A 13,480-nucleotide genomic window follows, 5' to 3' on the forward strand; every position below is an offset into this window, starting at 1 on the left:
TGATGGTGGAACATCTTTCTACAGCTGATGAGCAGAGCAGAGAGGAGAAGGCTGTAGACATGGAGATAGTTCTAACATGTTGGACTTGATGATTCCAAGTATTTTGAGTCATTTCAGACAGTTTTAGGTAAGTTTAAGGTTCTTGATCACATCCTTTGAGCAGTACTGTCCTGGTCTGAGGTATTTTGGACACGATTTGGATGCAAAAACGTAACTTTGAGCAGGTTTTGAGTCATTCTGGACTAATTTTGAGGCATCTGAGACAAACTTCAGTCACTTTGTTCAAGTTTAAAGTCATTTTGTGTCATTCAGACTGAGTCCTGCTGACAGCAGACATCTCTGAGTTCTCTCCTCCTTCTTCATGTGGTTCTGGTTCCTCAGAGCTGCAGGACTTTATGCTGGAACATGAACCTCAGTGAGTTAAAACAAGCAGTTTGATATACGTAAACTCTGGTTGAGTTACCTCGAGGATCTTGACCAGGACCTGGATGTAGACGCCGGTGACGCCCAGCGACAGGCCGAACATGGCGGGCAGCATGATGAGGAAGACGACGACGAACAGCCACAGCTGGAAAACAGCTGCAGCGGCGCTCCAGAGGTCCTCCATCGGCGCAGCTGCAGGTCAGAGCATCACCTGCACACACATCCAACACCTGGAGCTGCTGAGGATCAACCTGTGGCTGCAGCGCCGCCGTCAGGCCAACATGGTACTGCAGCTACACCTTCTAACCAGATAGCTGCTGCTTCCATCAGCTCAGACACAATACCAGAGATCTGGCAGTTTATCAGTCAGACGAGAAAACAACCAGCATCTTGCATCTATTTCAGTTTGTTTGTGTCTCTCTGTGGCTGTTTAATCAGTCAGAAGGGAAAAGTTGTACTTTCACATGCAGTCATTATAAGCACTAATTACGCTGTAAGACCTGACATCCCTGTGAACACATCTATGGCCATAACACAGTAACAGACATTAGAATAAGTCATGCAGTAATCTGTAATGGTCACGTTTGTTTTGTCCAGTTTTCCTTCAGCGTGATGCATGAAGGAGCCCACAGCAGGTAAACCTCCACCTGGACCAGGTAGATGTCAGAGCGACAACAATCCACTAACCACTCACTATGTTACATGATTTAACAGTTTAACGTCCTACAGTTCAGGGACAGGTCCAGATACGGGACTTTAACGGTATTTCTTCATCCTAAGCTGTGAACTCGCGTCACTGCTGCTTTAAAGGGACAGAGTCTGTGGGCCGTTAGATCCCGTTGCTGCTTAAACTAACTAACCCAAACTAACCTTAAACCAACCGAACCAACCGAACCAACCCTGAGCTCGGCTGCTGACACGGTCCCGGTGGGTCAGCGGTTCTTCCAGCGGACACTCCCGGACATCCAGCGGCGCTCTGCGGCCGAGCGGAGCCGAGCAGGCGGCTCTCCGAGGCCCCGCCCCTCCGGAGGCCCCGTGACGGACTGCGCTGGAGAAACGCAGGATTTTACTGCGGCGCTGCTGCGGACCTCTGACCCGCCTCACGGCTCCACGCCCGGTGTCAACAAGCGGCATGGCGGAACCGACCGTCCGGGTGTCCGGGATCGTGTTGGCTTCTCTGATGTTCCAGCATGTGAACAGCGATTCGGACGTGGTGAGACCATCTTTATTAAATCACTAAAATGAACGTTTTGTCAGTGGACCCCGCTATGTGGTCGGTGTCCTGCTGAGAAAGGAGCGCTAGCAAACAGAACAGTGTCCCGCCGTTATTACCAGATTTAGTGGATTAGTTCTTGTTTTGCGGCTTAATAAACAATATTTCAGGCTGTAGTTTAGTTCACTGGAGAAGTGTAGGTCGTTAAAATTACGTTAAAACTCCCACAGTGCTGTTCTTGCAACTTTTAACCAAGCTAACGGCTATTAGCTCACACAACACACCGGACTGCATTCAAAAATCGTTTAATTTAAAGTCAAACAGAACACTGTCAAGAAAACATGAATTAAGAAATGTAATTGAATGTATTTTCATAATCGCACAGGTCTACTGGTGAATTCGGCATGTTTCATTCAACTAGCGATTATTACACGAGTCAAAATTTCTATTTAAACAAGTGGCGCCAGTTGCCGCCCACTGCGGTGTTGTTACAGATCTACTGGAATAAACAGCAGAGTTTTGAATGGAGTTCATAGTTTGCTATGTTTCTTCTTTGCCGGTTCAATTCATAACATTTCTGCTTGTAGTGTGGCTCAGTCGAGAAATGTAGGTTGTTAAAATTACATTGAAACTCCCACAGTGCTGTTTCTGCAACTTTTAACCAAGTTAACGGATCTTAGCTCACAACACACCAGACTCCGTTCAAAATCGTTTAATTTAAAGTAAAATCAATTACTGACAAGAAAGCATAGATTGTGAAATATAATTAAACACATTTTCAAAGTCGTGATGGTCTGCAGATAATTTCGGCACATGTTTAATTCCATTAGAGATTTTAACATGAGTCGAAATTTCATTTTAAAAACTGGCGCCAGTTGCCGTCCACTGGTATGATGTTATGGAACTACTGGAATAAACAGCAGATTTCTCTATGGAGTTCGCAGTTTACAGTAGTTGTTGTTTGCCAGTTTAATTGATAGTATTTTAGTTTGTAGTTATGTGCAGTGAAGTGTTGATTGGTAACGTTAAAACTCACCATTTAACCAAACTGTCAGGTCACATAACACATCAGACTCCATTCAAAAATCTTTTAATTTAAAGTCAAACAGAAGACTGTCAAGAAAACACGGATTAAGAAAGATAAGTAAATATATGTTCACAGCCGTGCAGGTCTGCAGATAATTTCGGCACATGTATTACTCAACTAGGGATTTTTGCATCAATTAAAGTTTTAATTTTAAAGAACTGGTGCCAGTTGGCGCCCACTGATATGTTGTTATGGGACTACTGGAATAAAGAGCAGAGTTTTAGGTGGAGTTTGCAGTTTAAGTCTTGTTTACTAGTTTAATTGTTAATATTTTAGCATGTGGTTTGTTGCTGTGGAGAAGTGATGATGTCAGTGAAGATAAAACTCCCAAGACTGTTGTTTCTGCAGCTCTTTGACCAACCTCTCTGTTCCCATAACACACCAGACTCCATTCAAAAATCCTGCAATTTAAAGTGAAACCAAATGCTGACAAGAAAGCGTTTGCTGCTAAAGATTTAGAAATGGATCTGTAAAGTCACGCAGGTCTGCTGGTGAATTCTGCTCGAGTGTATTTCAGCTCCTGAGTTTTGCACACATTGCAGCTGTTTGGTTTGTGTGTCTGTTAGGAGGGTCTGGTCCTCGGAGAGAGCAGGTTTGAAGAGCAGGTCACCATCAGCGACTCTCAGGCGGATAACATCCACATCGAGGAGACATACAGTGAGCACATAAAGGCATTACATCACCCCACAGTTACTCTAAATGTACTTTTACTCTGTTGTACTTGAACACGTGTTCCTCTGACAGACGTCCAGAAGCACATCGCCTGCCACAGACTGAACACGTGAGTCCTCAGGTCAACGCAGAGTCGTGGTTGTTGTGTGTCTCTGTTGTCTCACGTGTTCCTGCTTCATGTTCCAGGCTGTACGGCAGCGCTGGACACGTGAACATGGAGGCTGTGCGCAACATGCTGGCGGAGAACAAGCAGGTGAGTGGGATGGACAGGTGGAGGACAGGTGGAGGAGGTTGTGATGGAAAGGTGGAGGAGGTTGTGTTGCGTCATGTGACACGTGTGGCGTGTTGCAGGAGAGCGTGATCGGCTGGTACCGGCAGCGGCGGAACACGGAGCAGCAGATGACCCTCCGAGAGAAGCTGGTCCACGAGAACCTGAAGAACGTTCTGTCCAACCCACACATGATCTTCCTGCTGCTGACGCCCAGCAAGGTGACGGCGCCAGGCTCCACCCACAGGATGGAATACTCCGCCTTCATCTCCCGCAGCAGGTAACCGAGCACAGGTGTGTCCTCGGGGGCGTCTGTAGTGTTCAGGGATGCAGTCTGATGCTGTTTCTGCAGCAGTGTGGCCTTCAGCTGCACCAGACTCTGTTCACATATGGTCTAATTTAAGTGGACGCTGATTGTTCACATGAAGATGACTCAACATGTTTCATGGTTGTCCAGGTCTGCTGGTCGATTCAGCACATATAGAATTCAGCTTCCTGCTTTTACACAACTCACATTTTATTTGAAGGAACTGGCTCCCAGTTGCCGCCCCCTACTGGGCTGTGCTGGGACAAACAGCAGATTTTAAAGGGAGTATGCAGTGACATACTTCTGAGGGACAGTTCAGGTGTTTGACAGGTGATCTCCCTCCAAACCAATGAACTGTTTCTGCTGCAGGAACTGTCAGGTTGTTGTAGTGAAGCCTGAACCTCTGTGCGTGTTCCGATCACAGAACCGTCCCTGTAGAACCAAGAGGTTCCTGCTCCAGTGGTGATGGTACCAGTGAGCTGCAGCAGACCGTTCTACGCTGCTACAGCTGCTAAAGTCACATGATGTTTATCTGCTGCTTCGTTTAAAGTCGTTTCTTCTTCTTGTGTGGAGGCGCTTCGTCAACGTTCCGGTCCTCATCACCAACCTGGGTCTGCTGGAGCAGCTCGCCTACTGGAAGGTGTCGGCGGGGTGTTCGGCCGCCGGTTACAGCCTCACCATGAAGAAACACGGGTACGACCAGAACACGCTAACATGCCAGCATGCTAGCACGCTGTGTCTGTGTTCCTGCTGAAGCTCTGACTGTGTTCCTTTCAGGTCCAGGTTCTTCTCGTCTGACGGGCTGCTGAAGGAGGTGAAGGAGGTGAACAGCATGAACGAGACGCTGCAGGTGGAGCTGCAGGTGAGGAGCCCAGTTTTAGCTGCTGCAGCTCAACCTGTTGATTCAACCTGTTGGCTTCCCTCTCTGTTAGCTTCATTAGCTTGCCCCATGCTAGCGTGGTTAGCTCCCTGTCTGTTAGCTTCCCTCTGTGTTAGCTTCATTAACTTCCTGTGTGTCTGTGTCTGTGGACAGAAGTCCTGCCGAGCCGTGGAGGAGAGCGAGCGTCTGGTTGAAGCTCTGCAGGCGGAAGTTTCTGCTCTGAGGAGGCGACTGAAGGAGAAGCAGCAGGTGGAGGCAGCTGAAGGTAACTGAAGCATCTGAACGGCAGCTTCAGAGGCTCTGGTCTTTAGAAAACCTCAGAATCCCCTGGATCTGACAGACTGAGTCCAGGACAGAGGACCCTCACCCTCCAGAACCTGGACCTGAGCTGAGAGCCTCCTGGTGCCGTCACAACAGTGCAGCTCTGTGCAGCAGCAGCATGTGACTGTGGTTAGCGTTGCAGTGAGAAGCAGCTGCAGTCTGTCAGCGTGAGCAGAGAAACGTTCATCCTTCTGTCAGAACCACAAGGACGTGGACAGGAAGTCATATTTATGTGGAATAAACCTTTAAAACTGTCATAATCGTGTAAAACATGAGAAACATAAAGTCTGAGGTAGAAGAAGACAGAACGTTTGTTTCTGCAGCAGCTGATTCTCACGTCGCTCTGAGTGTTTGTTCTTAAATCCATCCATCCATCCATTTTCTATACTCCGCTTAATCCTCATTAGGGTCATGGGGGGCGGAGTCTATCCCAGCCGACTCAGGGCGAAGGCAGGTTCACCTGGACAGGTCACCAGTCCATCGCAGGGCCACACTTAGAGACAGACAACCAAGCACACTCACATTCACACCTACGGACAATTTACAATCACCAATTAACCTCAGCATGTTTCTGGACTGTGGGAGGAAGCCGGAGAACCTGGAGAGAACCCACACTGCACGGGGAGAACATGGAGACTCCACGCAGGAAGATCCCGGGTGTCCTCACCGGGACGTGAACCGGCGACCTTCTAGCTGCGAGGCAACAGTTGTTCTTAAATGTATTTAGTATTTTCTGTTGTTTCTATTTTGTGGGTCTGTGGTTTTGTGTTTTCTTTTTATTGTGTTCTCTGTGTTGTTTTCTAGAACCAGAACCGGCCCGTACGTCCAACCCGAGGAACGTCCTGCTGCAGGAGTCGGTCCGCTCTCGGTTCCGCTGTCCTCTGTTCTGCTCCCAGACGCTGGACCTTCAGGGATTCCCTCTTCCTGATGCTGATGTTTCCACGGCGACGCAGGTCAACTCGGCGCCCAGCGACAGGAACAGGAAGCGGCTGAGGGAGGAGCTGCAGGGGGGGGACAGGAAGCGCAGGAGGAGCTGATCGGCTGATCAGATCATTGATCACCGGGGACAGAACTTATTTTATACTCTGGGAAACTGAAGACGTTTGTTTCTGACTGTCGTCACCTTCATGAGTCCACTGACGTGTGTTCCAGAGTCCAGAACCTGCTCAGTGATCCCAGAGGATGGTTCTGATGCCCGTTTCCAGCTGTGGAGCTCCAGATGTTCTCCGGCTGTAACAGAACATCAGGTAGGCCCAAACACCTGGAGGCTGGTTTCGTCGGAGGTGTTTTAGATTCACGGACGTTCCCTTTATTTTTCTACTCTGTTGAGACTTTTAGGACGATTTAATAAAAACAACGTTTAGTCATGTTTGGACGTTTCCTTCATTTCTTCAGACGTTTTATTCATGTTTCCTGACATTTCATGAATATTTTCCAGCAGTTTATTTATTATTAATGTTTTCTGACTACTTACTATTTTCCAAGACTTTGTTAATATTTTTAGGAGATTTTAATATAATTGGACATTAAATTAATTTCTTTAGAAATTTTGTTTACATTTCCTGATCTTTTAATTCTTTGGCAGTTTCTAATTTTTTATTACTTGATTACTAAATATTTCTATATTTCTTACATTTATATATATATATATATATATAATATTTAACTTTATTCCAATGCTTTATCGACGTTTTTGGACACATCTGAGTTTTTAAAATGATATTTTATCGACATTTTCAGACAACTTGATATTTTCCAAAACTTCATTAATATTTTCAGGACTTTTAATAAAATGTCTGGACATTAGAAGTTTGGATGTTTTATTAATATTCCCTGACATTTCAGGAATATTTTCGCTGCGATGCAGTTTATTGTTTTTTGGGTTAGTTTTGTCTGCAGAAAATATCTAGAAACAGATCTTCCAGCTGAGCCTGATGCGATCGGTCCTGCAGGTCTGTGATGATAAAACAGAATCTGATTTATGCCGGCTCACCTTCACACATCATAAACGTTTGAACCTGAGCGTTATTAACACGTTTAAACAGGAACAATAGTTTAATGTCTCTGAGTTAGAGGACGACAGCGTGTTTGTATTTCTGTTTTCTGTTTGATTCATCAGACTTTAAACTCTTCTTTCCTTGAAGCTGCAGCTCGAACAGACTCACGCCACAAACTGACAGCAGAGAAACTTTATTACACAAAACACACGAAACAGACGCAGATCCATCAGTACAGCCTTCTGACTACACAGATTTTGGGATCCTTCATGAACTGTGGATGTTTGTGGGTCACCGACATGAAACCTGGAAGAACAAACACTCGTTAGAGAAGTTCAGCGTTTGTGAAGAAGGTTCACCTGAAAGACGCCGTAAGGTTCTGGTTTCACAGACATGGAGACGCTCCTCCACCAGCAGGAGACAGAAAAACATGTGAGAGGAAATCTGCTTCACTTTGACCTTCAACCTGATTCTGGTTCAATGATCCAAACATACATATAAACTTTAGGCCAAAGCATCAGAATTATGTCAAACTATTTAAGTTTAATTGAGATTAAAAACTTGAAATTATAAATTTTGAAAGTATGACCAAGAAAAATTAAAAAAAATAAAAAATTCTAAAATAAAAATTTGTGACAAAAAGTTAAGATAAATTAAAAAAAAAAAAAATTCTAAAATAAAAATTTGTGACAAAAAGTTAAGATGTAAACTTCAGATAATGTCATTTTTTTTTTAAAAAAAGTGAGATTTTGACGATCAAAAAAACAAAACTAATTATTTCAAAGTCAAAGTATTGAGTAAAGAAACCGCACATTTTGACCCAGACTGATTCTAACTCACTAGAACCACTGTTGATGTCAGTACATTAAAATTATGACTTTTAAAAAGTCTGAAACGTTCCATAAAAAGATGAGGTTCAGGTAAACATCTTGAGATAATGAGTTCACTAATTGTTCTTTTACTGGCAGGATTCAGCTCCAAACCTGCAGGACGGCTGATGGACAGAAAAGCAGAACCTGAGCGTCAGGTTTCACTGATCCAGTCACTAAAGGTGTCCGTGTGTCTCTTATTGTTCTGAGTCAGAGAAGAAAATCCACTGGATCTTGTATGAAGGGTTCTGAACCTGTGAACGGCCCGGTTCTGGACTCACCCATGGAATGAGCTTTCTTGATGGCTTTGCTGACTTCCTTCTGTTTCCGTCCACATAAACCTGAAAACAGAAACACGCTGTGAGCAGATCTGAGGTCAGTTTTCCTCCTGAAGCCTGAATCGCTGCAGCGGCTCACCGGTGATGTGTCGGCCGTAGATCCTGCCGGTGTACGGAGACACGAACTGAGACAGCAGCTGCAGACACACAACAGGTTCAATCAACACACACGTCAAGCTGTTCAGGTACACACCAACATCAGAACCAGAACCAGAACCGCAGACACCAACATCACAACCAGAGCCGTACAGGTGAAGGAAACTCTGTGAAGTCCAACGTGTGTGTTTGTCTGCAGCTCACAGGTTTGAATTAAAACACACGGATGAGTTTTAGTAACAACCAGCTGCTCAGAGTGAAGCCTGTAAACGTCTGACTGGACACAGAGTCAGAACCACCCAGAAAACATTCAGCTCATCGTCACAAACGTTTGTTCATGTCTGTCTGAAGCTCAGCTGGACTGAATGAAATATGTGTGAACTTAAAAAACATCTTCCTCCGTCACGGTTATGAGATAAAATATGACATCTCTTTAAATGCAGTTATTAAACCAGAATCATGTGAATAAACATCCAACTTCCTTAAATTAAAAGTTTAAAGTTGTTGCCCTAAAGACTGAAGATTATCACGACGCTCACATTTCTCACATCAGCTGAAAAAATGATGCGATTTAAAATTAAAATCATTTCTAAATTAGAGATCAAACGTCTAAATGTTAATTTAAGATAAATATTTGACAGAAAAATCCACATTTGACAAAAATTAATGAAATTTAAAAAGTCAATCTTATGTCACCTTTAAGGTGAAATATAACAAGTATTTGAAATAAAATAAAAAGCTGTACATCCTACAGTCAGTCAATAAATAATCAATACACGTGCTGCTGATTATTGATCTGACTGATTTATTTGCTCTTCACACATTTAATATTCATGTTGTTCCACATCTGGGTTTATCTGATAAAGACACTAGACTGGGACAGAATATATGCAAAACAGACAACAGGATGAAACTCCTCGTAGTAAATAAACATAATCAGATGATAAGAGTATTTGTCACCTGAGTGTTTTTGAAGTCCACCGGGATGTTGCAGAGGACGCAGCCTTTCTTCGCCTTTTTATACGGATTCTCCATCTTCACGAGCTGAGAGCAGATCAGACATTAATAATGAATCCATCTAATTAGCGGTAATAACGTGTTTACACCGTGTTTGTGACGCACCGAGTCTTTGCGCTGGACCGGAGCCGAAGCTGCTGAGACTCTTCGGACTCCTGCACACATGAACACAGCTAGCGTTAGCATTAGCGGCGTTAGCATCACAGTCCAGCGGATCAATAACGTCTAATTCAGTGTTTTCACTAAAACCGCTCAAACGGCGTCACACTGAGCTGCCAGTGACACTCACCTGGGTTCACCTGTACGCACAAAACACTCTTTAACCGCTGAAAACCTCTCAGCAACGACATTTTGACCTGACAGGAGACAGGAAGTGGAGCCGGAACCTAAAGACTCCGGAGCGTCACCAGGACTTCTAATATTTGGTTCCGACCGCCCCTGAAAGTGACTGTTTGTTATTACAGGTGAACCGTGACTTTTTTTTCAAACATTACGTAAATATATATTCAGTGTGTGAGTTTTAAAAGCTTCACATGTTTAAAAAGATTTCATTGTTCACGTTTGTTGTTGTTTTCAGGAAGCGATGAAACGTCACCTGCGTCAAAGTTCAACAGGACAAGAGGGAAATCTCCCCGAATGAGTGAAGTAGTCACACAGCCCGCTAGCTAAGGATAGTGATCATATTGATGGGGTTTAAAGGGCATTAAAAGTCTCATCATGTAACATTTACGACTGTTTAGTAAAAGTTACTGCTGGTTAGCTTTGCTAACTGAACAAATACCAACAAAGAAGGAGGGAAACTGGGGCTGAAGCAACACCAGCTACCAACTGGAAGAAAATAGCGTCTGATGAGTGAAGTTAAATCTATTATCTGCTAGTTATTTGGGTAAATTAAATGAACCTGTCAGCTCTGCCGGATAGCTGGCTAGCGTTTTTTTGTTTGTTTGTTTGTTTGTTTTTTTTAAATAACAGAATCGGATAGCAGGCTAGCTAGCTAACGAAGCCGGAGGTGACGGAGGATTTCTCTCTCACTGCGCAGCCTCGGCGCTGATTTGAATGAGCAGCGCGCTGAGCTGCTGCGACTCTCTGATTCATGAGTACATTCATTATTAAATTAAATTAAATTCATTAAAACGTGATTTTGTTAAATTATTTAGACTTTTAAACCGTTTAGGGACGTTTCTGATCCGTGTTTGTTGTGTGTTGCTGCTCGGTGAGCAGCGGAAGGACAAGCTGAGGAGTTACCTGTTAGCATCAAGCTAAAACTGTCAGTTTTTATCTTCAACTAACTAGTTGTTACCGGATTCTAACCTGGTTAGTGAAGCACAACTAGTTGGTGGCGAGCAGGAGTCTGTCGACAGCACAGACTCATTAACTCATGTGTTATCAGTGTTGACATGTAGCTCAGCTGCGGGATGAACTGTGGAAGGCTGCAGGTCAAAATCAAACGAGTCTGTCCGAGAAAGAGGTCCAGAGGCGGGCTGAAGAGCCCGGAGCCAGCCGGAGGCAGGAGGTGGAGCAGCGGCCCGGAGAGCCCGGAGCCAGCCGGAGGCAGGAGGTGGAGCAGCGGCCCGGAGAGCCCGGAGAGCCCGGAGCCAGCCGCCGGGAGGAGCGCAGGGGAAGGCGGCTCTCCGAGATGTTCCACCGGCAGGAGAAGCAGCAGCATCATGGATGAAGCAGCAGCTCCGGAGGTCAGTGACGGTTCTGATCCAGTCAATAATCTGATTAACCAGTAATTAATAAGTCATTATTAGCTGCTTCTCTTGATTGCACTTTATAGTTAATCACATATTTACAGCTGTTGGGCCAAAAACTAACATTCAGGAAACATTCTTCAGTTTCTCAGCTTCTAAAAAACTAAAAATTAATTGACTGACTGAGAAAAAAATCACAAATTACTAAATTAAATGACAGTAATTAGCTGCATCTCCACATTGATCTGTAAAAACCTTCCCAAAGGAATTTTAAAAAAAAGAAATAAATCCCAAATTTGCCATCAGGTTTAAGCTCTTTGTCATACTTTATAGTTAATCACATATTTTGGACATTTGGTCCCCAAACCGACCAACAGTGATGTGACTTTGAGCTGATGGAGGCTGTAAATCACACACAAATGTTTTGTGATGTCGACAAAACAAACCAATAATTGATCAATCCTCAATAGATCAGCTAGCAGGTGGTTGTTTAGTCATGTTTAGAGAAAAACCTGTTGTCAGATGGAGAAACGTGCTGCTTCTCTTTGTCATTCTCTATAGTTAAAACCATATTTTACATTTAGGAAACATTTCCACAGTTTTTTAAACCATTCATGAACTGATTGGGTAAAAGCTGCAAGTTCATGAATAAACACAAACTCTGGATGTCTCATCAGCAGTTCTGCAGCGACAGCGAGGATCTGTTCGGCGGCTACGACAGCCTCCTGGAGGACCGCTCTCTGCTGGCCAAGCTGGACGCTGCAGAGCGACATGAAGGCCGTGGAGCCGTGGACCAGCAGGACGCCCTCACAGACTCCATCCTGGACGGCCTCGGCGCCCAGGAGCCTCTGGATGGGCTGCCGCCCAGCCAGCTGCAGTTCCAGCAGGAGGCCGAGGCCAAGAGGAGCCGGCTGCAGGACGGAGACCAAACCTCCACACCGTCCAGAACCCCGACGGAGGCGGCCCAGGAGACCAGGGAGGACAGAACCCGGAGGAGACGGAGCGTGGCCGACCAGCTGAAGAGGACGATGCTGGGCAACGCCGCCGCCCCGGCAGGCGTCTCTCGGACGGCGGCGCTGAAGGAGGCGGTGGTCTCCGAGGAGATGAGCGTCGCCATGGAGACGGTGTCAGCGGGGGGCACCGACCTCGGGCCGTTCTTCGGTCTGCCGAGCCGAGTGAAGGAGCTGATGCTCAAACTGAGAGGAATCAGCAGCTTGTACGGTGAGGAAGAGGACCGAAGCTTTAACTGGTGTAAAGTCAAACTGATGTGAGAGAAGTTTCCCCTGGACCTCCTCAGGATCAGCTTCATGTTGATCGATGGATTATCACTCAGCTGATCACACCAGTGTTTGGTCTGTTTAGATGGTCTGTATCATTAATCTTATTGATGTATCAGATGCTCTGCTTGGCTCTGATCAGCCTCCTCTCTGCAGTCACTGGTTGGCTGTTACATGTCATGTTAACAGCCAATCACAGCCATTGTTTACACAGAGAGACAGAACATCAGAGCAGAGACTGTTGAAGGTTTAATAAACAGGATGTTACACAGAAAGACCAATAATTCACCTGCTGGTGTTAACAAACGCTGCAGCTGGAACTTACGCTGACGATGCTAGGCTAATGCTAAGAGCTTGGCTGTGCCTCTTAGCCTGCAGCTAACGCTAGCTGGAGCACCGTCACATGGTTCTAAACTCAGGTTAACTTTAGGTCTGTTCTACCTGACAGACAGAAAAACAACCTGAAGAAACTGAACAAGAATTTCACAGCCGCTAATGCTACGCTAACGGCTAACGGTTAAATTAGCATGCAGCCCCAGATTAACCTTTTCTGATTACCAATAATCCATATCGGCATCGTCCCTAAAAACAACACATATCTGTTGATCCCTAGTTGTGTGTCTTTGTGGTGGTTTTGTGATCAGAGTTGTTGTGTTTGTTCGGCAGACTGGCAGCAGACGTGTCTGAACCTGGACTGTGTCCAGCAGAGGAGGAACCTGATCTACTCGCTGCCCACCAGTGGAGGGAAAACTCTGGTGGCAGAGATCCTGATCCTCAGAGAGCTGCTGTGCAGGAAGAAGGACTGTCTGTTCATCCTGCCCTACATATCGCTGGTGCAGGAGAAGGTGAGGCTGAGAGGAAGTCCAACCTCCTGGATCAATGAGTAGATGCAGCACGGATCAGAACCAGAGAACAGAGGAGCCAGTTGGTGGAGATACATTCATCTGATGGTGGAACATCTTTCTACTGATGGCGGAACATCTTTCTACATCTGATGGAGGAACATCTTTCTACTGATGGC

General features: G+C 45.3%; 4 protein-coding genes across 4 annotated transcripts in view; 2 read left to right on the top strand and 2 right to left on the bottom strand.

The window, feature by feature from the left end:
- The window catches only part of gpat3 (glycerol-3-phosphate acyltransferase 3), an 11,568-nt gene extending 10,298 nt beyond the window's left edge, over positions 1 to 1,270 (bottom strand). The window contains exon 1 of the mRNA XM_008297653.1: positions 464 to 1,270. Coding sequence (XP_008295875.1) covers positions 464 to 607 — 144 coding nt within the window. The 5' untranslated portion in view covers positions 608 to 1,270. The remainder of the gene's footprint in view (positions 1 to 463) is intronic.
- Positions 1,271 to 1,521: 251 nt separating this feature from the next.
- On the top strand, positions 1,522 to 6,542 carry abraxas1 (abraxas 1, BRCA1 A complex subunit). Its single transcript, XM_008297649.1, has 9 exons — positions 1,522 to 1,636; positions 3,290 to 3,380; positions 3,468 to 3,504; positions 3,582 to 3,648; positions 3,747 to 3,943; positions 4,544 to 4,663; positions 4,748 to 4,832; positions 5,004 to 5,115; positions 5,976 to 6,542. Exons 1-9 carry the CDS (start codon positions 1,556 to 1,558, stop codon positions 6,206 to 6,208), a joined length of 1,023 nt encoding a protein of 340 aa, XP_008295871.1. The 5' UTR covers positions 1,522 to 1,555; the 3' UTR covers positions 6,209 to 6,542.
- Positions 6,543 to 7,345: 803 nt separating this feature from the next.
- Positions 7,346 to 9,899, bottom strand: mrps18c (mitochondrial ribosomal protein S18C). Its single transcript, XM_008297650.1, has 6 exons — positions 9,778 to 9,899; positions 9,594 to 9,643; positions 9,432 to 9,515; positions 8,455 to 8,512; positions 8,319 to 8,378; positions 7,346 to 7,474 (listed from the first exon to the last, which is right to left on the bottom strand). Exons 1-6 carry the CDS (start codon positions 9,836 to 9,838, stop codon positions 7,398 to 7,400), a joined length of 390 nt encoding a protein of 129 aa, XP_008295872.1. The 5' UTR covers positions 9,839 to 9,899; the 3' UTR covers positions 7,346 to 7,397.
- A 784-nt stretch (positions 9,900 to 10,683) lies between these two features.
- helq (helicase, POLQ like) overlaps positions 10,684 to 13,480 on the top strand; it is a 31,561-nt gene continuing 28,764 nt past the window's right edge. Inside the window, exons 1-4 of the mRNA XM_008297654.1 lie at positions 10,684 to 11,001; positions 11,101 to 11,179; positions 11,863 to 12,403; positions 13,126 to 13,304. Coding sequence (XP_008295876.1) covers positions 10,904 to 11,001; positions 11,101 to 11,179; positions 11,863 to 12,403; positions 13,126 to 13,304 — 897 coding nt within the window. The 5' untranslated portion in view covers positions 10,684 to 10,903. The remainder of the gene's footprint in view (positions 11,002 to 11,100; positions 11,180 to 11,862; positions 12,404 to 13,125; positions 13,305 to 13,480) is intronic.

The sequence above is a fragment of the Stegastes partitus genome, unplaced genomic scaffold (genome assembly GCF_000690725.1).
Source record: "Stegastes partitus isolate 25-593 unplaced genomic scaffold, Stegastes_partitus-1.0.2 Scaffold1232, whole genome shotgun sequence".
NCBI lineage: Eukaryota > Metazoa > Chordata > Actinopteri > Pomacentridae > Stegastes > Stegastes partitus.